The following is a 23,384-nucleotide window of genomic DNA, read 5'->3' on the forward strand; positions in this document are numbered from 1 at the left end:
CTGCCCTGCCCTGCCCTGCCCTGCCCAGGCAGCCTCCCCGCCCCCAGACGGGCTGCAGGGGTGGGGGTGGGGCCCCCCAGGGCCGTGCGGGGGGGGCTCCCCCAAGAGGCGGGGGGGGGGGCGCCCTCAGGGAGCCTGCTGGGGGGCCTGGGGGGGACACCGTGCCCCACGGCCGCCCGTCCATCAGTCAGTCAGTCAGTCAGTCAGGGCGTGTGCGCGCCGGCGTGTGCCCGCGCCGCGTGTGTGCCCGTGCGGGTGCCCGCCTGCGCGCGTGGCCGGCCCCTCGGGTTTTTCCCTTTCCACGAATTCTTTTTTCCTGAGCCAGAGGTGGCCCTTCCCTCCCGTCACCACCCCCTCTGCGGGGCTGCTCTAGACCTCCTGGGGGCCGCCTAGCCAGCCCCCTCGGGGCGAGTTTCCCTGAATGGAAATGGAGAAATCAAAGATCGAGGCCTGGGGGGGGCGGGGCCCCCGTGGAGAGGGCCGAAGGGGGCGGCGGGAGGCCACCTGGAAGAAGGGCCCGGACGGCACATCTGGCCGCAGCTGCTTCTAGGAGGGGAGTTTGGGGGGGCCCTTCCAGAAGCTGAACTGGAGCTGGGAACGGCTGGCCAGAGCCTGGGTGCTGGGAGGGAGGGGGAAGGAGCCCGAGGGAGCCGAGCCCTGCCCCGGCCCCTGCCCGGCCCGGCCCGGCCCGGCCCGGCTGCAGAATTCCACTCAGGTGCAAACACCAGAGGGAGGGAAGGGGGGGGCCCACATTTGCCCGCTCCTCAGCTCGAGGCAGAGTCGGCCAGGGAAGGGGGGGCGGAGGAAAGGCAAAGCCCCCTTTGGAATGGGGCTCCCTTCTGGTTTCCGGGGTGCTTTAACCTCTCCCCGCCCCCACCCCACCCCCAAGATCTCTGGACTTTTCAGCTCCCCTTCGCAGACCCTAGAAAACTGTGGCTCTGAAGGGGCAGTGACTTGGCCAGGGTCACACAGCTAGGCGGTGAGAAAGCAGAACTCGAACCTCGGGTTCCAGACTCAGTGCCCCGCGCTCTCTGCCCGCCCCCAGCCCCTCGTCGGGCCCTGGGACCCCTGCAGCAGCGGCGCGGGCGGCTGGGGCAGCAGTGACTGTGGCTCACACTTACCCAGGAGCAAGCAGCAGAAGCCGACCAGAGGTCGCACCAGGGGCGCCTGTGGCCGAGCCATGGCTGGCGGAGCCCCTCTGGCCAGACGCTCGGAGCTCCTCTGGGCTCCCCCCAACCTCGGGCAGCCTCCCTCCGCAGCGGCAGCGGCGGCAGCAGCAGCAAGCAGCAGCAGCCGCCCGCCAGCCAGGCCGTCCGTCAGTCCGCAGGAGGGAGGAGGCAGGGGAGGAGGGAGGAGAGGGGGCGGGGCACGGGGAGGGGAAGCTCTGGAGGCAGCCCCAGAGGGGCCGGAGCTCAGCCGGGAGCGGCCCCCCTCCCCCCCTCGGCAGGCCTGGCGGGGGCCCGGGCGGGGTAGGAGCTGGGAGGGAGGACCCGGCTGCCCCCGCCGCTGCAGGACCCCCGGGGTGGGGACACTCCCCTCCCCTAGTTCCCAGGGGCGTGTCCGAGTCCCCAAAAGAACTCTGGCACGCGGCTGGCAGGGCAGGTGGGCGTGGGGGGCGAGGGGAGAGGAGCGGGCCGGCTCTGCCCGCCTTCTTCCTCTTGCCTTCCCCTGCTTGAGCCTCAGGTGCCACCGAGTACAGGAAGCCCTCCAGAGCTGCCGGCAGTCAGGGGATCCCCCTCCAGGGTTCGGAGGGGCCGAGGCTCCCTCCGCCTCCTCAAGCCCTTCCCAGCTGGCCCAGGGCACTGCTTCGGGGCCGCCGGGCTGTGCCAGGGCTCCGAGAAGGCTGGGGGAGAGCTGGAGGGTCCCTGGGGCGGAGGGTGGGGCCGGGCGGCGAGGAAGGCACTGAATGCCGGCACAGCCTCCCTTCACCCTGAAGGCCATGGAGGGGCTTTCCTGGTCAGCCCGCCTGCCGGCTCAGCAGCAATCCTGGGAGCCCCAAGGCACCCCCTTTTACAACAGCCACTCTCGGTGGCGGGAGAGGAGGGAGAGCCTGCGGCAGCCCCGGGCAGGCTACTGCCATAGTGGGGGGAGACCTCGAGCGCCTCCCCCATCAGCTGGGGAAGGGGGGCTGGGAATGCCGCCCCTCCTCTGCCCGACCCCTTTGGGGGTTTTCTGGGCAGAGGCCAGGCTGGCTGCCTTTCTTCTCCAGCTCGTTTGACAGATGGGGAAACTGAGGCAGAGAGGTTGATGTCTGAGGCTGCTCTCTCCCTCCGGCAGGTGCTCGTGCCCATCCGCCCTGGGGGCTCCGGCCGGCTGAGTCTGTACCCAGCTGGTGCTTCATGAGGGAGGAAGGCTGGGATCAAACCGCAGACGTGCCTCTCACTACCTCTCCCTACCTCCTATGGCCTTCCCCAGCCCGGCCCTCCCCCACCCTGGCTTCTGGCCAAAGGAGGTGCCCGGCATCGCCTCGCCTCCCGGCTGGGAGCCCCGTCTGCCTGGCCAGGACCTGGGGGGAGGGGGGCCCCGGCGCCCCCGTGTCCAGGGCTGCCTCCTCCAGGCCCCGCAGAGGCGGCCAGAACGGGCCTGCTGCCCTCTGTTGTCAGCTCGGGGAACTCTCCAGATGGGCTCCTGCCGGGCTGAACAGCAGCAAGCTCTGAAGCTGGGCAGAGGCCGAGGGGGCAGCCCGGAAGACCCTGCTCAGGCCCGGCTGGCCTTGAGGACATGCTCAAACAGGCTCTCCGACCGGCTGTGGAGCTGCCTGACACTCAAAGGGAAACCGAGGCCTGGAGGACAAGTGACTGGGCCAAGGGCACTCAGTGAGGCCAGACTGGGATCCAGATCCCAAGCAGGCGACCCAAGAACTCTGGCCTGACCCAAAAGACCTTCTCATAAGAAACAAGCCTTCCCTCCTGACAGAACCAGTACCAAGAGGGGCAGCTGGGCCTAGAGATGGGGGTCCTGGGTTCAAGTCTGCCCCGACACTCCCCGGCAAGTGACTGAACCCCCCCCCCACGCCTGGCCCTCTCTTCTTCCTCAGAACCACCCCAGAGCCCTTCCCTTAGAATCGGGGAGCCCCCGAGGCCGCGCTTCACCCCAGGAGCCCTTCTCCAGGCCTGGTGCGCCCCCTGCCGAGCTGAAGTCCTGCTGGGCCGGCAGCCGGTGCCCGGCACGGTGGGTTCTTTGTACACGGCCGCTGACCGGCCAGCCAACAGTCCCTTTTTTTGGTCCTTTAATAACACACAGGCCGAGTCGCCCGAGAGCCCAGCCTGGGCGGGAGGCCAGAATCCGGCCCGGCCTCCGGGTGGGCTGGCACCGGGCAGGGAGCGCCCTGGGCTTGGCCCGAGCTCTCAGCCGAGGCCGCTCCAGCCACGGGGATCACAGCGGAGGGTCCGGCTCAGCAGACACTCCGGGGATGGCGCCGGACCCCCGGCCCAACTACCACCTCCAAGCCGGGCCGGCGGAGCCTCTCCCGAACCATCCTTTTCCCCGACAAAAATTTCTTCCCTTTTTGCTCTGAACATCTGAAGCTGCTCCGGGCCGGGAAGTGAAGCGACGGCCAAAGAGAATTTGTTCTGGGCACGAAGACGGGCCCGTAGAGGGCCGAGCGGGCAGGCCGCGGCTCTCCCACCCCCGCAGATGGGCGGGGGGGCCCCTTGTGCCCCCATCGTGGCTCCTGGTGGGACCCCAAAGGAGCAGAGCCGGGGCAGAGCTCCAACATGGCGGTGAGGCCGGCCGGAGCCTCCCCTACAGAGACTCCACGACACCCCAAGTGCAGATGACCAAGACTAATTTTAATGCAGCCCGCACCCCTGAAAACCAAACAGAACCCCTTCAAGTGACCCTCCAGGCCCCCCCAACCCCTTCCCCCGAGTCTGGCCGGGACGACTCCCGTAAGGACGGGGCCCCAAGATTTAGGACGGGGTGAGAGGTGCCAGCATGCGGGCATCAGGAGTGTCTACACTGTCCAACCCCTGGCGCGCTGGTCGAGGGATCGAGCCTCGGCTTTTCCGTCCAAGATGGGGAGCAGCCTGGAGGGTCCATGACCGGCTTCTCTGCAAACACGCCCCAAGAGCAACTGCACAAAAGAACCCCCTTCCCTCCCCTCCCCCTGCCGGGGTCTTCTCAGCCCGCAGGAGGGTCTCTCGCGGCTCCGACGAGGCGACAGGGGTCTGGGGGTGAGAAAGGGGCGTTAGGAGAAGGGGCTCCCCGAGGCCAAGGGCCGGGCCGGACCCGGGAGCCCCCCCCAAGGCCACAGGACTGCCTCGGCCAGACCCTGGGTCTGGGGGGGCCCGGCATGATCCCCGGCTTCTGACTGGTCCGAGGCGAAGGGGATGGGCCTCCACTTAGTGGCTGGACTCTCCGGCCACCACTGAAATGTCCAGCGAGATGCGCTCCGCCCCAAAGCTGGCATCTCTGCCTGAGCCAACAGCACAGCGAAGGCGGCCCCCCGTGTGCCAGGGGGAGGCTGTCCGGCCTCCATCCAATTTGGGGTGCGTTCCAAGTCACTGCAGAGCGCCCGGTGCCAGGGCAGCGAGGGGCACGCAGCACCCCCAGGTCCTCCGCCATGGGGGAGCCCTTGCAGACGGTGTGAGGAAGGCCTCTGGTGAGGGTCCCCGAGGGCTGACCGACTCTTCCCCAGGACCTGGAGGCTGCAGACAAGGGATGCCCCCGAAGGGCACGAGGGCCTCCTCGGGCAGAGAATGGGCCTGGTGCCCTCCCCACTGCCCTGGCCAGAGCAGGTCATCGTCCGTGCCCGGACCAGGGGACCCAGGTCAGCCGCCCAGGGGCAGCACCGGGGTGGGTGGGGGTGGCAGAGACCCTCCTTCTGCCCTCCCCTCCCCCTTCCTCTGCCCTGGGCTGGCATCAGGCGGCTTTGGTGGGGGGGTGGCTGTGGTCAGTTGCTTTGGGTCGCCCCCGCCCCCCGGAAGTCCCGAGAACTTTGGAAAAATACTAGAAATCCTGCGGAAGCTCACCTCAGCCGGGGACGCAGCGCCACCTAATGGATGCCAGCTTGGGGGGCTTCCTGGGGACAGAAGCAGCATTTAGTGGGCAGCTGTCCACAGCCGGAGCCTGTGGGGACTGGCAGGACCCCCCCCCCGGCCCAGACCAGCCTCCTCCTTTTGGCCCGTCTTTTAATTAATGTTCATTTGTCCGAGGCTGGACGCCCCACGAGTGTTCCACGAGGCCCTGGTGGCAGCCGCCCGCCCCGACGTCTCTCTGGCACCGGCCCCCGGGGTGCCGGCGGGGTCCCCTCCAGGGGCCGCCCCGATTCTGCTCCCTTCCCTTCGCTTCAGCCCACGGACGTCTTCCAGGCTCTCCCGAAGCCCCAGAGCTCCAGCGCCGAGCGGCCGTTCTGACGCTTTTCCCCGGGGTCTCCTCTCGGTCTGCAGACCTAGCTGGGGTCCTGCTCGTGGCCAGTTCCAGGCCATCGTCCAGCTCACGACGCCCCAATTTCTCCCTCACCCTCCCCCACCCGGAGGTGGCACCTCAGCGCGGGGCCCAGACCCACCTGCTGCCGTTTCCTGTCCTCCTTCTGGAAGGCCGCCGTCCTCAGGACGGACGTGGTCATGTCCACGATGGCGGTCAGCGACAAGCCGCTCAGAAAGCCTTTGTTGTTGGTCCTCACCTCCTGGAGGGCGTCGATGATGGCGTCTCTGGGGACAATGGGAGGAGCGGAATGGAGCGGCACCCAGCACCCACGTGCCCGCCTGGCACTTGCCCAGCACCCACATGCCCGTCCGGCACCCACAGGCTCACCTGGCACCCACCTAGCACCCACAGGCCCATCCGGCACCCCCCGGTACCCACAGCCTCCCCTGCACTTCTGCCCAGACAAGCGCGCACTCCGGCCACCTGCTGACGTTGGGGTGCAGCCCCTCGAGCTTCCGCAGCAGTTTGGTGAAGCTGCCCAAGTTCAGGGTGTTCGGGGGGACGTACGGAAGGGGGTTCTCAGGCACCCACTTGACGGGTTTATTCTGTTTCAAGCCTTTCCTGCCAGCCTAGAAGCAAGGAAACAAGAAGGTGACCATGTGGGGGAGCAACGTGACGCGCTGCAAGGAAAGCACCGATTCTAAAACAATGAAAATCGTCTGAACGAAAACGTATGAAAACATTGAAACTAGATTAAAACCATTTTAATTAAAAAAGGCCCCGTCGGCGTGGCACGGCCAGAGCTTTTGACAAGGCCATTTCAGAGGACCCCTGCGTGGGCACCGGTGATGTCCGAGCCTCATCGTCCACTAGGCTGACCGACGGGCCGAATAGCCTTCGGCCTCCCCGGCAGAGCTACGGCCAGACGGTCCTTTCTAAAACAGTTACAGATGTTGAGGTTTGTTCTCCCATACGAGGGCCCAAGGCTGGATTGGAACCCGGGTCTTGCTGACTCCTCACTGACCGGCCCTCGAGCGGACGCTGCATAATGCCACGAACTCAGAAAAAGCTTCTTCCCCACGCCGGCTCCCCCTTCTCTCGGGCTGGGCCGGCCCTTCCCCCTCACTGACCCCCGAGAGTCGGCAGGAAGGGAAGACGAGGCCGAGGCTTCTCGGGGGAAGGGTCGTGGGGACGCCCGGGGTCACGGCGGGGATTCTGTCCGGTCCCCAGTGCACCGGCTGCAGCCACGGGCCGGACAGAGGCAGGGCAGGACGCCCATCCCCCCGGGGGCCGCGATGGCATCCTCAGAGGACCCAACTGACAGTGATGTCCGGGAGGGCGGCGGGACAGGCCTGAGCCCACGAGGCTCGGCCGCTCTGATCCAGCCCACGAGACCCGGGAGAAGCTGGGAAGAGAGAGGCCATCGCCGTCCGGGGGGCTCCCGCCGAAACCCCCCGGGGAAGGAGAGGAGACGAAGGGCCACGGGGCGGGAAGGCCGAGACCTCCAGCAGCCCTCGTCTCCCCGGATCTGTCTCAGTCTGGCGGCCTCGGCCTCGGCCTCGCTCTGCTCCCGCCTGCGCGGCTGGCTCGGCTCACTCTCCGGCTTTTGGCTTTCCTCTTGCTTCAAGTTATGATTAATACGTTTGTTAAATGTAATACTCGGGAGTATTTAGACGTAATTTTTAATCTTACAGCGGTCAGGGCCGAGTGAGGCGAGGAGATGACCGTACAGACAAGGCCAGCAAGAAGCGCACGTGGAGGGCCGGGGCCAGCCGTTGAGGGGGACCCAGGAGACCCCCCCAGCAGCCCTCAGGGGTAACCCCAAAGGCCAAAGTGGCACAAAGGACAGGAGCCTGGCAGAAACCAGGGAAGAACAGCCTCCGCCCGCCTCTAGTCTGCCACAAGGGGCGGCCATGGCCACGTGCCCGACGTTCCAGGTCACTAACACGAGTGGCCGCAGACGATCTAGTGACGACGACAAAGACGGACGCCAGAGGAGACACGGCGGGCCGGGAGGCCCCCACGCGAGAGGCCACGCTGGGGGCAGCAGTCACTGAGGTGCCCATCCGAGAACACAAGGCGGCACCTGGGTGCGATGGGGCAGGGCCGGGAGACCCGGGCGCCTGGCAGCACCCACACCTCGGCACTGCAGAGGGAGGCCAAGCCCTGCCGGGGAGGGCCTGTTGGCGGTCACTGCTGGGTCCTGGCGGGTGACGCTGCCCTTCTCCCATCCCCCACCTTTCACGTCCTCTCCCCGTCTGGAAAGGCCCCCCAGAGGCCCTCCAACACTCACCCTGTGGTCCACCGAGAGGTAGACGTTGTCTGGCTCAGGCCCGGGCAGCCTCGGCACGTGAGCGGGGAACTTGGAAGGCGGCACCGAGGTCGAGCCGCAGCCTTTGCTGTCCGTGGCCTGCTCTGGACCCCTAAGGGCGGGCCGGCTCTCGCCCCTCCAGGACAGGGAGGGCACGTTCTCAGCCGGGGTCTTGACCAGCCGGACGTTGACTGATTTCCCGTTGATCTCCTTCCCGTTCATCTCCTCCACGGCCAGCCGGGCTCTGTTGGCTTTCTTGAAGACAAGCGATGCGTACCTAAGGCAGGGCGGGAACCAGAGGACGGTGAACATCCTGCCTCGCACTCAGCCTGCCGGGGCCCGAGCAGCACAGACAGCCGCTCTCCCAGGCAGGTCAAGGCGACCCAGAACAAGGCCGGGTTTCGTTCTGACCGTGGCGCGGCTCAGAGCTCCAAACGAACCATTTCCGAACGCTCGGGCGGCCTCAGAACCAGACAGAGCGTTTCCTTATGTGTTCTGTCCTCGGGCCGCTGCCCTGGCCGTCCTATGTTTGACCCTCAGAGTCGGAGGAGCTGAGGGAGCTCCTACAGCCCCCCAGTAAGTGTAAGAAGCAGGAATCGAGGCTCAAGAAAATGAAGGGCCCTGACCAGAGGCGAGTCCAGAAACCGGGAAGGAGTCACTGACCAGCTCACCAGCTGTTTCTTGATTCTCAGGCCAGAGCTCTTCCCCTGCCCACATCTGGGGAAACCTGGAGATGCCACCCTGGGGTTGGCACAACGCAGGATCATCTGGTCCTTGGACTGAGGATGCCTCGTCCCCCCTCCATCGAGGGAAGGGGACTGGCCCGAGATGACCCAGACCAGAAGAGGCCAGGCTGGGCCTGAATGAGGACTCTATGAACACGAAGGTTTGGACTCGTTCAGCGAGCCTCTGGGCACCGGCCATGACGAGGCCCCTCGGGGCTGGGAAGCAGATTGCCCAGCCTGATGGATTCAGCCCCGTTCTGAGGGGGGAAGCTCCTTGCCCAGACCACTGGCTGGGGAGGCAGCCCCTGTGGGTGGGCAGGGGCAGTTCTGGCCCCATGAGCCAGTGACAGCATCACCACAGTCCACCTTCAGCCCAGCCAATCACAAATGCTCTGCAGGGGTCAATGGGGGAAGCCCCCACACCTTTGTGCCCAGCTTCTTCATCCAGGAAAGCAGGATGAAGCCGCCACAATGATCTCAAAGATCTACACCTGAGGTTGGGGATGAATTAGCAACTGCTCCATGTAGCACTCAGCTGGCCAGGTGGGCCCAGACTAGCAAACTTGTGATGATTTCCTACACCCCCACCACCTGGGAAGTGCCCTGTAACTGGCTCAGGCTCCCACTGGCCACTCCTCCAGGTGACTTTGGTCACCTCTGTCCACCCCATGGAGGCGCTCCCCACTCCCCCTGCCTTCCAGATCAGCTAGGGGCCTCCTGGGCCTGGAAGGTCCCAGGGAATGAGCGCCCTCTTCCTCGGCTCTTCCTAAAGGTCTGCCCCCTCCAATTTGAGGCACAGGGCACACTCAGGAGGGGGCATGTGGCACGCCAACCAACACCCCTACAGGCTGTCCACTCCCCACTAGGGTTGCCCACTCAGAAGAGTCTGTTCCGGCCCAACTCCACTGAAATCCCCCATTCAAAAGAGGCACCAAGCACGCCATTACCTGTAATTATGGGATGTGCAGATGGACACTTCAGACACCTGGTACTTCTGGAAATGGGACATGAGGTCAGTCTAAAAGGAAGAGACACGCCCAAAGGGCTATAAAACAATGTCTGCCCTTTGATCCAGTCATACCACTGCTGAGTTTGTACACCAAAGAAATCATAAGGAAAAAAAACTTGTACAAAAATATTTATAGCCGTGCTCTTTGTGGTGGCAAAAAAATGGAAAATGAGGGGATGCCCTTTAATTGGGGAAAGGCTGAATAAATTGTATATGTTGGTGATGGAATACTATTGTGCTCAAAGGAATGATGAACTGGAGGAATTCCACGTGAACTGGAACAACCTCCAGGAATTGATGCAGAGTAAAAGGGGCAGAGCCAGAACATTGTACCCAGAGACGAATACACTGTGGCCTGATCAAATGTAACTGACTTCTATACTAGCAGCAATGCAGGATGTCTACTAGGACAACTCTGAGGGACTTGTGAGAAAGAATATTCTCCACATCCCAAGAAAGAACTGTGGGAGTAGAAATGCAGAAGAAAAACAACTGCTGGATCACATGGGTTGATGGGGATATGATTAGGGATGTAGACTCTAAATGATGCAAATATCAATAATATGGAAATAGGTCTTGATCAATGACACATGTAAAACCCAGTGGAATTGCACGTTGGCTACGGGAGGTGGGTGGGAGGAGGGGAGGGAAAGAAAATGAATCATGTATCCATGGAAAAATTCTCTAAATGAATCAATTAAATAGAATTTTTAAAAACAAATAATGTAAGGAGGGAAAAGGGGTTTTATGGGTTCAATATAGACAATCTAATTATCACAATAAATAAAAGAGATACAGCAAGTCTCTCAGGAGCCCTTGGGGACCCCCAGTACAGGGCTGGCCTCCCCGGGGGCCTGGGGTCTCTGTACCTCCGACACCGACGGGCACAGGCTGCCCACATGGATGAGGTAGCTTCTGTCCTGCTCCTTCCGGGAAGGCTCAGCTGCTACCTTCTCTGCACGAGGAAGACAAGACATGTTAGTGAGCAGCTCTCCAAGGCCAACAAAGTACAGAAACAGCCATTTTGATGTTTTACCCAGAAAGACAGGATGCATTGTTGACAACGGGATGCCACAGTTTTAGGCCAGAAGACGGCCAGGTCACCCCAAGGCCTTGGATTGGGCAGACATGGAAGCCCCTGCTGGCCAGAGGCTGACTGCCTGTTCTCAGTGACCAATGGTGAGGCCTCACTTCTCCCCGGGTTCTGGCTACACTAGGAGCTTTGGAGGCGATTGCTCAGCTCCGATACCCCCATCCCTGGCTTTGATGGGTTCAGCGTCTGGGCACAGGCCACCTCAGAAGGTATTCCCAGCCCAGCTCCCTACCCGTTTCCAGGGGGCTCCAGGATTAGAAAGCCAGGTCTACAGATGAGAGGTCCTGGGTCCCATTCTGACCTCAAACACTTCCTGACTGAGTGACCCTGGGCAAGTCATTTAACCCCCACTGCCTAGCCCTTACTCCTCCTACCTTGGAACAAATACATAGTATTGATAGGCAGCTGGAAGGGAAAAGTTTAAAAAAAGAAAAAGTTCTTTAAAAACTAGAGATGGGCAAGTGAAGCTAGTGACTCCATGAGACATAGAATGAAAAAATAGAAACTGTGAACTGTCTCACTAAAAAAAAACTGACCTGAAAATAGGTCCAGGAGAGAATCATTTAGGAATTATTGGACTTCCTGAAAGCCAGGATCAAAAAAAGGGCTTGGATGTCATTGTTCCCGAAACGATGGAGGAACCAGAGGGTAAAAGAGGAAACAAAGAGTCCGGCAATCGCCTCTGGAAGAGATCTCAGTGAAAGCTCCACGAGCTCTGGGGCACAGAGGATGCCCTGATGATGGGCCAGGGCTCCCTGGTGGCCAGCCGCATCCACAAGCACCTTCAGAAAGTGGCAAAAAAACCGGAAACTGAGGGGACGTCCCCCTATTAGGGAAAGCGGAGGCCTATTGTGCTATGAGGAATGAGGAATCAGCGGATTGCTATGAGAACTGGAAGAACCTTCATGAACCGATGCAGAGTGAAAGGAGCAGAATCAGGAGAAACATTGTACACAGGGACAGATACATTGTAGCACAATCAAATGTAACTGACTTTGATGTAATAGACAAGGACCCAGGACAATCCTGAGGGACTTGGGAGAAAGAACGGTGGGAACAGAAATGCATTAGAAAAACATAGGCCCAAACATGTGGTTCGATGGGGATAGGGTTGGGGTTTTGGTGTTAAAGGATGGCTCTACTGCAAATATGAATAACATGGAAATAGGTTTTGAACAATGATACGTGGATAACCCAGTGGAATTGCTTGTCAGCTCCGGGAGGGGGGAGAGGAGGGAAGAAGGAGGGAGACAAGAATCACGTAACCATGGGGGGAAAATGATGGAGATGGAGATGGAGGAGGAGGAGGAGGAGGTGGTCACAGGATTTCCTGGGCTCTGCCAGCTCCAAAGGGTGAAAATCTGTAGCCAGAGCCAGAGAGTCACGTGTGAAGGGGAGGCCTGCCAAGTGAGGAGTCACAGAGCACGATAGGCCTGAGTGGCCTGGCAGACTGTCCTATCCTGGGGGAAGCCTGTGTTAACTGGGCAGGACCCGAGCCAGGGGAGAAGCGGTCACACCAGCATCCAACATGCCCCAGGAAAGCTACCCTGCACTCAAGGTTGTGGCCCAGACTCACCCGAGGAAGGCTTGGAGCTCCTCTTGGTGGGCTCTGCTTCATCTCCTGGCATTTCTGGGTGTTCTGGGCCTGTCAGGTTTTCTTTAGCATCGTACCAGGCCTCACTCGGGTCCTGGCATTTCCTGTAATCTAGAGAAACAGAAGCCCCTGGTCACTCCCCCCCGGCCCCCTTGGCTGCGCAGCCACTCTGCTGGAAATGGTCAGTGCAGGGGAGGCTGGCTCTCCTCAAACCCCAGGAACTGGCCAGTTTCCAACAGATTCTGAGAGCTGTTGTGCCCCGAGGTGTATCTTGGTTCTAACCTCCTGAACAAAGCCTTTCTGGGCTACAGAATGTCACGGTTAGAAAATGGCCCCAAGGAGGATCTGCCATTTTTTTTTTCAAACCCTCACCTTCCATCTTGGAGTCAATACTGCGTATTGGTTCCAAGGCAGAAGAGTGATAAGGGTAGGTGATGGGGGGTCAAGTGACTTGCCCAGGGTCACACAGCTGGGAAGTGGCTGAGGCCAGACTTGAACCCAGGACCTCCTGTCTCTAGGCCTGGTTCTCCATCCACTGAGCTACCCAGCTGCCCCAGGATCTGCCATTTGGCAAAAGCAGCAGCCTTCATGACCACATGGGGTGTCCAGGGAGGCCCTGGGACTGTGACTGGCAGCCTGGCAGCCTATGAGCAGAGGAGGGGCCAGACTGCATGCCAGGGGCTCGACAAGTGCTGCCTCCCTCCCCCTCACTGTCCTCACGTTACCGCTAAGCAAGTGAAGGCCAGAAGAAGCCATGGGACCTGCGTACGGCCCAGGGCCAGCAAGTGTTGGGCCCAATTGTCCAGGTCCCAGAAATGTGTAAATAGAATTAGCTCTAGCCCATTTATAGTCAAAACCCTACTCATCCTAGGCATAGAAATCATGTCACCCTCACCTCCCTTAATGGGGAGGGGGACGAGTTACCCCCACGTGACAATAAGTAACAAATCAAGAACAAGGGACGGCCCTTTGGGCAGTCCAAAATCAGTGTAGAGGCTGCCATTTGTCCGCTTGAATTAGAGGTGGGCCCAGGGGAAGTGAGGAGAGACACCATCTCTTTAAGTATGTTGGTTACTTCCTGTGGAGGCAGTTCCCGCCTTGAACTTGGTGCTGAAGGTGCTCCTGAGACCTCAGGCAGCTTCTACTCTGAGTGGTCACGTGGGTAAGTTAGGCTGACTTCCTGGGCCTACCCAGGCCGCTTCTAAACCCTGCCTTAAGTAGAAACTAGCCTCTCTGGTTGCTGGGCCTTGTGGCTTGCAGCCTCATTTACCTCCTAATTGTAAATAAACTGCCTAACCCGATGCTGACTTGGGTCTGATTTAATTACGGAATCAACCTGAATTGTTGATTCCTGGCGGCCACACTTTAAATACATATCTATAAAACACCTAAATTCTCCCTCTTACAGAAACAGCGTGTGTTGGGCCCATCCGCCCAGTCCCAGCACCTACTGGAGGTCCGGCAGGCCCCTGCGGGCTCTGCGGGCTCTGTCTGACACTGACCTTCGTCATCCAGTCTCAGGTTGCGGATGCCGACATTCAGGTCCCGGGTCTTCCTGCTGTCCCCAGGAAGGGCAACTTCTCGCTTGGGACGGGTTCGATGTTCTGACACACGAGCATTCTAAGAAGGAATGAGGAAAGTGTCTGTGGGAGCTTCTTGGGACTCGTTAGCTCCTGGCTTCCCCAAGGCCTCTTAGACATAAGACAGACCACTTCTCAGGCTGGCCCCAAAGGCCCCCTCACCCCAGCCCTGCCACAAAGCCCCTCCTGACCCACTGGGGCCCTCGACACGCCAGGGGGTCTGCCTCTACAAGACCCTCCTCTAAGCCCGGGGGAACCAAGGGTCGGCTAGACACCAGACCCCCCCCCAGAATGAAGGCCCCCTCGGGGGTCCAAGCTGGGGAGCAGGAACGAGCTCAGAACACATCAAGGACGCTTCTCTTACTTGACATCTGTAGAAAATGAGACCTCTAGGGCCATCCCGGCTCTCTTGTATGGTTGAGGGGCCCAAAGCTGAGTGAGAGATGCCAGGCACTGGGGAAAGAAGGACGATGCCCTCTGGGGAGCGGGCACCAGTGTACCCCGAGGCTTACCTGAGACAGGGCCCTTGGTGGCTCCACAGCACTGGGGTCGGCATTCGGGGCACCAGAAACATTGAGGTCTGACCTGGGTCCCAAAAAACTGCAATGAAAGTGGCACAAATGATTCTGGGCTATAAGAGGAATGCTCAAATTAAAGATAAGATGTATAAGAACCAAATGTAGAGAGGGCAACTAGGGGGCTCGGCTTGGAGACGGGAGGTCCTGGGTTCCCATTTGGCCTCAGACACATCCTAGCTGGGTGACCCTGGGCGAGTCACGTCACTCCCATTGCCTAGCCCAGACCACTCTTCTGCCTTGGAACCAATACACACAATTGATTCTAAGACGGAAGGGAAGGGTTTAAAAAAAAAAAAAAAAAAAAGAAGAAGCAAATGTAGAACACATACAGGGCACAATCATTATAAAGTTTATTGTCAGAGCTTGCTGATGCTTATCTGAATTAGGAAAAAACATAACTTACATATGAGAGTCTTCTTTCATTAGCTAGAGAAAGAGAGAGAGAAGTCCGTGAAAAGATAAATATTTCTGTAGGAAAAAAACCAACCACCTCCATCCCCCCAAAGGCAATACCTTGGAAGGCACAAACGTGGAAAAGAAAGACAACAATCTGGACTCCACGGCCAGGGGAGGCAATTCGTCCAGGGGCACTCCCTTTATTATTTTTTCTCTCATACTCAGATACTTAAACTTAAGATCTCCAAAAAGGGACAGTAACGTAGATCCTAATTCAGTTTTAGCAAAGTCACTTGCAAAATTCCTGTCAAGCAATAAAAAGTAGAAGAGAGAACACGTAACCCTTCAGACACACACACGCTTAGGACTTCTGTACAAAACAGACAGGCTGATTCCTATCAAGATTTTTAAAAGTTTTCCGAAGAAGAAATAACTAACAGGATTATTTTCCTGGGGCAAACGGTGGCAAGCAACTCCCTCTGGGTCAGCTAGAGAAGCCTGACGGGGTCCTGCCCCCAGCAGCCCGTCCCCGGCACTGCCTGCTTCATTCCTACTGCCCATGGGCAGCAGGCAACAGAAACAGCCCATCCTGTCCCCTTTCCCCCGAGCCAACAAAACATTTTTGGGAATCAGACGAAGAGTCCCCAGAAGCTGATTTTTTACGATATGTGATTTAGAGAGAGAATATTTTAGAAATCGATCCATACGTGCCTAGTAAAGCTTTCCTTTTCTTCCATGACAAGTCGGTAAAGTTTCCAACAATGCTGGTGACACATCTGATAATGGGCTTTTAAAAGCAGCAATTCTGCTCTTATAGCTCTCTGCAAGGTTTTCTGACAGCATTTGGATAGAACATTCTTCTCCACTTCTTTACAAGGCTGAAAGTGACTTTAAAACAAAGAGCAGAAAGACGTAAAGCTCAGAATGTCTCTGTGCGTGGGCCCCTATTGAACATCAAGAGCAAGTTCCTGATTTTCTAGGCTTTTTAAGTCAATTTCTATAAGTGATTGAGAACAGGACACCAACGACACTGTTAGAAATAACTTGGAATTCAAAAAAATGTATTGCTTTGAAAAATAAGGCAACCTTAACTCTAACGTCAACCTTTTCCAAGTTAGGTCTTTTTATCGTAAGGGTTTCTCACTGGAGAAAGTGAGGGAGGGAGCGCCTGTCTGTAGATCAGAGAGGGAAGAGTCTAAGCATCTTTTCAAAATAATAAAAGCATTTGGTGGCTGTTACTGTGCCCGCCTTGAAACACCAACGTGCTGACTTCACCTGTTCAATGGAAGTCTATAGCAGCAGAGCTGGGATGGGGAGCCCCACAACTTTCTGCCTCCCAGAGGCACTCACGCCTCTTTAAAGAGGGGGGCTAGAATGCTTCCCTCAGTCTTGCTTGCTCACAAAAAACAACTAGCCTGAAGGTGGGAGGGAGCAAGCTGGCCTTTAAGGAAGACAGAGAGGCAGGAAGCTCTCCAGAAGAGGATGGAGAGAGCGAGCAAGAGGCATGCACACTTGCACGATGGAAGGAAGGCTTCTGAGGGAGATGGCAGAGTCTCCAGGGCCATCAAAAATGTCTAATGCCTTGTACATAATAGAAGCTTCGGGGGCAGTTGGGTAGCTCAGTGGATGGAGAGCCAGGCCTAGAGACAGGAGGTCCTAGGTTCAAATCCAGCCTCAGACACTTCCTGGCTGTGTGACCCTGGACAAGTCACTTGACCCCCATGGCCTACCCTTACCACTCTTCTGCCTTGGAACCAATACACAGTATTGACTCCAAGATGGAAGGTGAGGGTTTAAAAAAATAATAATAACAGAAGCTTCATCTATATGAAGTCTGACTTTGCTGGAGAAATTGCCCAGGCTTCTGCCCGGATTACTCAGACATCCATCTAGAGAGCAGGGGGTCATTCCTTGCACTTCTTGTGGGCGGTCAGATAGCCAGGTGGTCCGAGTTTGATTTTTCACAAGTGTCCATAAATCCTGACATACCTACCTCTCGGGGTTTTTCTTCAAGTCTTTGACATCAAATTTATTTTTCAATTCCAGATAATCCTGAAAACATTTAAGCAAAAAGTTAGAAACTTTCAGAAATGGGAATCATGACACACAGCGAGAGGTCTTGGAGAGGCCCTGGGGGTGGGGGCTGCACCGTCTCCCATTTGGATACCACGAGGAGGGGAGAAACCCGGGGACGCGCTGTGGGAGGTAAGCGCACAGGACCCGCCGTTACCTTCGCTGACACGCTGTCGTTGGCCTTCGAGCTCTCAGCGGGCATCGCCTTCTCGAGGCCTTTGGGCAGAGCCCCGTGTAAGCGGAAGTCTTCCTCGGCCCAGGAGGCCAGGCAGGACCAGTCCGTGTTGCAGGCGACGCTCCTCTGCTTCTCGTTCAGCCACTCGTGGGGCCTCGCCTTGTTCATCATGGTGATCTCGGTGTTGCTGGACCTGGAGGCCACCAGAGACCTGGCACTCGTGGCCCGGCTCGTGGTGAAGCAGGCCCTGAAGTCTGAGCTGGCGTCGATGGTCTGGTTCACCGTGACGAGGCAGTCGCAGGCCGCGTCCAGGGAGCGCTTGGCGTACTTGGACTCCACGCTGATCAGGTGGGTTTTGTTCATGAGGTCAGCGCCGGCCGCCTTGGCGGGGCCGTCCTCTTCCCCCGAGTGGCTGTCTTTGGCCAGAGCCTTGGGTATGGTCCTGAGGAAGTCCAAGGCGGGCTCGGCAGTGCTGTGGATGAATTTATAACACGATCGGTCGTAGGCAGAAACGCTGGACTCGTCAAAGATACACGTGGTGGAGTTCTGAAGACATGCGCTGGGCTGCCGGGACGCGGCCGAGATTCTCTCTAGGAAAGGCTTTTCGCCGCTCTTCAGCACGCTGCCGCCCTCCTCTTCCTCACAGATATCTTCATTTTCAGTCGTCTGGCACTTCCTCGGGTCGGGACAAATGGCCTTCTCAGAGCCACTGCCCGGCAGGGCAGGCTGGCCGCGCGTGACGTCCTCGTCCTCGGCCGAGCTGCCCGTCTGCGAGAGGCCGTCGAACAAACAGGGGTTCCTGAAGCCGGCCTCGGGCTCGTGGCCCCGGCGGGGCTTCTGCCCGTGACTCTCCGGCAGAGACAGGTAATCGTGAAACTTGGAGACTTCGGGCAGCCGGCCTTGGGTCCGAAGGTGGCCAGGCTCGCAGAAGAACGGGCCACCTTCCAGTTTCTTCACGTGGTTCTCCCCCAAACCGCTGACGCACTTAATTTCAAAATCCGAATTTCCCAGCTCGATGACTTCTGAATTCGGGTCACACAGGGTCTTTATGGGGTCGAAATCCAAATGGAAGCCAGGGTAGTCGTGCTCCTCGGCGCTGTGGTACTCCTGCTGGGAGTCCTCGTCGAGCGCGTGCGGGGCCATCTCCCCACCGAGCATCTCCTCGTAGTCGCCATCGAGGTTTTTGCAGATCTCTTCCAAACCGAGAGAATCTTCGCTCGAGGTTTTCAAGATCTCGAAGAAGGGCCCCCCCTCCTGCAGCTCGAGATCCGCCTCCGAACTCAGGTACGTGAAGTGGTCCTTCAGCTTCGCGTCGGCGTCCGCCACGTGGATGGAGTAGGTGTCGTTGAGGAGCGCGTAGTCCACGATGTCCGAGAGCTCGCTGGGCGGCCGGGGAGCCCTGTCCGTAGCCGTCGGCTGGCTGCCCAGGGACGACGAGTCGGAGCTCTCGCTCTTGTCCAGGAAGCTCACGTCGTCCTGCTCCATTGGCTTCAATACCAAGAAATTGCAGCGATCGTGAGAAATAGTCAACAGACTCTCGCCACTGCCGCTCTCGTCATAGTAATGCGAAGCCAGGAAGAAGTGCTTTCTTTTAGGACTTGATGGTTCATCTGAAAGCAAAAGCAGCAACAGTTGGTCAAAGTGGCTGTGGGGTGCCTGGGGGCCCGCAGAACCGCCCCTGCCCTCGTGGGTGACGGCCGGCCCGCCTCGGCCTCAATCCGTCGCTCCTAACACACAGCACAAGGCCCATCCTTCTTCTCCTCGGGGCCCCTGCATCCTCGGACCTCATCTCCAACTCAAACAATGGACACTGAGGGTTGAACGAAAGCCAGCATGGGCAGGCCTCAGACCCCAGCACCAATTCTGCAGATAGATGCCTGGGCCCGGGAAACCCCACCCAGCATGGCAGATGGGCCCAAAGTGCTTCTCAACAGCCTCGGAACCACTCTCTGGGCTTCGCCGTCCCGAGCATCCTTCCCTGCAGCCCCTCTGCTGTTGCACACGTGGGACTCTCCAGGGCTCAGCCTTCGCACAGGCACTGCCCGGGCCACAGAGACATCTCCTACTTCCTCCCCCCACTCTGAAAATCTCCAATTCCCCTCGATTCAAAATCTGCGTTGGGCCTGTGGGCTGGCTCTCCCTTCACCCTCCCTCCTGACGCATGGATTTGGCCCCAGCTTGCCATATGGGCACGTGGTGCTGCCCCACACAGAATGCGCTGCTGACGGGCACTGACAACGCGGGGCTTGGCCTAGAGCTGCGCTACTTCCCAGAGGCCTAGAGAACCAAGACTAGGAATCTAATGACTCTCCAAAGGCCCCCTCTCCTGGGCAGAACCGAGGGCAGAGCGGCTTCTTGTGGGGCAGGCCACAGGGGCCATCAAGTAGAATAAGCAGTAACTTTATTTTATTTTAGGGAGACAAAAGCTGCCTTTCCCACCTGGCAGCTACACAGTGAGGACAAAGCCAAGATGGTGAAGTGAAGCAGGACTTCACCTGAGTCATCCCCTAGAAGGTCCCCTCCAAACAATATTAAAATTATGCTTCAAGACAAACTCTGGAGCAGCAGAACCCACAAAACGACAGGCTTTAAAACCACTTTCCAACCCAACCTGAAAGGTCTACCCAGGGCAGGTCAGCGGGGCTAGCCGGAAGCAGGCCCAGCAGCCACAGACAATAGCAGGAACAGCTGGTCACTTTGTGTATGACCTAACAGGGATCTCGGGTGAGGAGGCACCAGCCAAAAGAGCATCCAGCTGTAGGCAGAGGCGGCCTCGGCCACAGGTCCAGGGTGGAAGAGACTGTGTGTGGTCACTCGCTGACCCAAGCACAGCCAGGAGAGTGGTCAACACATCTCTCATTCAGATTGCACCTCCCTGGCAGATCCAAAAATGTACAGACCCTCAGAACTAGCTCTGAATACAGGAGCACAAAAACCCGGAGCTAGGACAGTGCCCCTCCACCTCAGGAGCAAAGGATGGCTTTCATACAAGTCAATAAATAGTTGGGACTATGACCAAAGGGCTTTAAAAGACTGCCTACCCTTTGATCCAGCTATACCACTGCTGGGTTTATGCCCCAAGACTTGTACAAACATATTTATTGGTGCACTCTTTGTGGTGGCAAAAAATTGGAAAATGAGGGGATGCCCTTCAACTGGGGAATGGCTGAACAAACTGTGGTATCTGTTGGTGATGGAATCCTATTGTGCTCAAAGGAATAATAATGAACTGGAGGGATTCCATGTGAACTGGAAAGACCTCCAGGAAGTAATGCAGAGTGAAAGGAGCAGAACCAAGAGAACATTGTACAGAGATGGATACACTGTGGCACAATTGAATGTAATGCACTTCTGTACTAGAAGCAATGCAATGATCCAGGACAATTCTGAGGGACTTATGGGAAAGATACTATCCACATCCAGAGAAAGAACTGTGGAAGCAGAAACACAGAAGAAAAACAACTGCTTGACCACAATGGGTCAATGGGGATATGACTGGGAATGTAGACTCTAAACGATCACACTAGTATAATTATCAATAATATGGAAATAGGTCTTGATCAGTGACACAATTAAAACCCAGTGGAATTGCGTGTTGGCTATAGGAGGGTGGTGGGAGAAGGGAAGGGAAAGAATATGAATCATGTAACCATGGAAAAAATTTTCATAATTAATCAATAAAAAAAAAGAAAAAAAGAAATAGCTGGGAGAAATGAACAACAAAAAGAGAACCTGATCATAGAAAGTTACTGTGGTAACACGAAAGCTCAAACTGCACACCCAGATAAAGACAGCAATGTCAAAACAACTCTTTTGGAAGCTACCAAAGTAAAATATGAATTGGTCTCAGGCCCAAAAAGAACCTTTTGAGAGGGCTCAAAAAAGATTTTAAAAAATTAGATAAAAGAAAAAACATTGGGAAAAGAAATGAGAGTGAAGCAAGAGAATCATGAAAAAAATCAATAGCTTGTTAAAAGAATCATAAAAAAATGGGAAAAGATGCATAAAAATTCACCATAAAAAACTCTTTAAAAGTTAGAATTGGCTAAATAGAAAAGGAGGTACAAAAATTCATTGAAGAAAGTAATTCCTTAAAAATTAGAATTGGGCAAGTGGAAGTTAGTGACTCCGTGTAACATGAAGAAACAATAAAATCAAATCAAAAGAATGAAATAGAAGAAAATGTGAAATATCTCACCAGAAAAACAACTCACCTAGAAAACAGGGGAGAGATAATTTAATAAGTATTGGACTACCTAAAAACCACAATTAAAAAAAAAGCGCCTAGACATCATCTTTTAAGATATTATCAAGGAAAATTTCCCTGAGAATCTAGAACCAGAGGGTAAAACAGAAATGGAAAGAATCCATGGATCACTTCTTAAATATTATTATTTATATTATATTCAAATTCCAGAACTCCCAGGTCAAGAAGAAAATACTGCAAACAGCCAGGAAGAAACATTTCAAAACTCCTGGTGTCATTTAGGAGTACACAGGATGTAGCAGCTTCTGTGTCAAAGGAGCAGAGGACTCAAAAGATGATATTGTGGAAGGGAAAGGAGCTAGGATTCTAACCAAAAATTTGTAACCCAGCAAAATTGAGTAAATTCTTCGGGGGGGGGGGGGAATGGATATTTAATGAAACAGAAGACTTTCAAGAATTCTTGATGTAAAAACAAAACAGAACAGAAAATCTGATTTTCAAATACAAGACTCAAGAGAAGTAGCATGGAGAAATCTTAAGGGATTTGATGAGGTTAAACTGTTTCCATTCCTACATGGAAAGATGATCACTTGGAAAACTTTCCTTTATCATCATTTGGGCAGTTAGAAGTCTTATGAGGCAGGGGGTGTGCTATGAGCTGACTGTGATGGGATGAAATCCAAATATTAATGAAGGAGTGAGAAAGGGGGATGCTTTGCGGGAGAAAGGAAGGGAGCAGGGCAAAACAAAGTAAATTATCTCACCTAAAAGGGGCCATGAAAGATCTATTGCAGTGAAGGGGAAACTGGAGGAGGTGTCGAGTCAGGCCCAGAAGCCTACATCACCACAGAGAGAGGGTCTAAAGTAAACCCTCATGAGGAGGGGGAGGGGAGGGGAACCCTACATACATCACTTAAATATTTGAGAAATGAGGCCTTTATCAGATAGAACTGCTCTAAAAAAAATCTCCCCAGCTTTCCACCTTCCCTTGAATCCTGGCTGCATTGGCTACTACATTGTTTACAAGAAACACATTTTAAGCAGAGATGCAGAGTAAAGATGAGAGACTGGAGCAGAAGCTAGTGGCTTCAGATGAAGTAAAAAAAAGCAGAGGCAATAACAGTCATGATTTCACACACAAATCAAAAGCAAAAACAGATCTAATGAAAGAGATAAGGAAGGAAATAATGTCCTGCTAAAGTGGAACCACATCACTACTAACCACACGGGCATGAATGGCACAGCATTCCAATTCCTAAAGGAGAAGTTGCATGAGGAAATAAGCAGGAAAGCGATACCAGGAGGGGACCACATTTTCCCTAAGAACTAGATAAATCTAACCAAAAAATAAATAAGAAAGCATCGAAGAAGGTAAATAGATTTTTAGATCTGTTAGATAGGATAGACTTCTGGAGATAGAACAGGAACAGAAAGGGATATACCTTTTTTCGCAGCAGTACATGACACCTACACAAAAATAGATCATGTAATAGGGCATGACACCTTACCACCAAATGCACACAATAAAAATTACATTCAATAAAGGGCAGTGGAAAAATAGATTAAAAATTAATTGGAAACCAATCTAATGCTAAAGAATGAGTGGTCCAAAGAACAAATCACAGAAACAATCCATAATTTCATTAAAGAAAATGACGAGGAGACAACATACTAGAGTTTATCAGATGCAGCCAAAGCAGTTCTTGAGAAAAATTTCTCTCTCTAAATCTTATTTCATTAAAATAGAGAGAAAAAAATAGATCAATGAATTAGACATAAAACTAGAAGAACAAATTGAAAATCCCCAATTAAACATGAAATTGGTAATCACTACTAACCACACGGGCATGAATGGCACAGCATTCCAATTCCTAAAGGAGAAGTTGCATGAGGAAATAAGCAGGAAAGCAATACCAGGAGGGGACCACATTTTTCCTAAGAACTAGATAAATCTAACCAAAAAATAAATAAGAAAGCATCGAAGAAGGTAAATAGATTTTTAGATCTGTTAGATAGGATAGACTTCTGGAGATAGAACAGGAACAGAAAGGGATATACCTTTTTTCGCAGCAGTACATGACACCTACACAAAAATAGATCATGTAATAGGGCATGACACCTTACCACCAAATGCACACAATAAAAATTACATTCAATAAAGGGCAGTGGAAAAATAGATTAAAAATTAATTGGAAACCAATCTAATGCTAAAGAATGAGTGGTCCAAAGAACAAATCACAGAAACAATCCATAATTTCATTAAAGAAAATGAC

At 55.5% G+C, this 23,384-nt stretch overlaps 2 protein-coding genes across 3 annotated transcripts in view; both read right to left on the minus strand.

Moving 5' to 3' along the window:
• Positions 1-1,193, minus strand: part of RAMP1 (receptor activity modifying protein 1) — a 105,741-nt gene extending 104,548 nt beyond the window's left edge. For both annotated transcript variants that reach the window (XM_044673329.1, XM_044673332.1), the window contains exon 1: positions 1,122-1,193. In XM_044673329.1, the coding sequence (XP_044529264.1) occupies positions 1,122-1,182 (61 nt within the window). In that variant the 5' untranslated portion in view covers positions 1,183-1,193. The remainder of the gene's footprint in view (positions 1-1,121) is intronic.
• Positions 1,194-4,996: 3,803 nt separating this feature from the next.
• RBM44 (RNA binding motif protein 44) lies at positions 4,997-18,808 on the minus strand. Its single transcript, XM_044675681.1, has 15 exons — positions 18,802-18,808; positions 16,887-18,514; positions 16,650-16,708; positions 15,368-15,544; positions 14,774-14,960; positions 14,664-14,686; positions 14,195-14,282; positions 13,605-13,722; positions 12,085-12,213; positions 10,285-10,370; positions 9,354-9,424; positions 7,664-7,958; positions 5,854-5,999; positions 5,510-5,654; positions 4,997-5,023 (listed from the first exon to the last, which is right to left on the minus strand). Exons 1-15 carry the CDS (start codon positions 18,806-18,808, stop codon positions 4,997-4,999), a joined length of 3,186 nt encoding a protein of 1,061 aa, XP_044531616.1.
• Between the last annotated feature and the right edge of the window lie 4,576 nt (positions 18,809-23,384).

Source organism: Gracilinanus agilis, chromosome 4 (genome assembly GCF_016433145.1).
Source record: "Gracilinanus agilis isolate LMUSP501 chromosome 4, AgileGrace, whole genome shotgun sequence".
Taxonomy (NCBI): Eukaryota; Metazoa; Chordata; class Mammalia; order Didelphimorphia; family Didelphidae; genus Gracilinanus; species Gracilinanus agilis.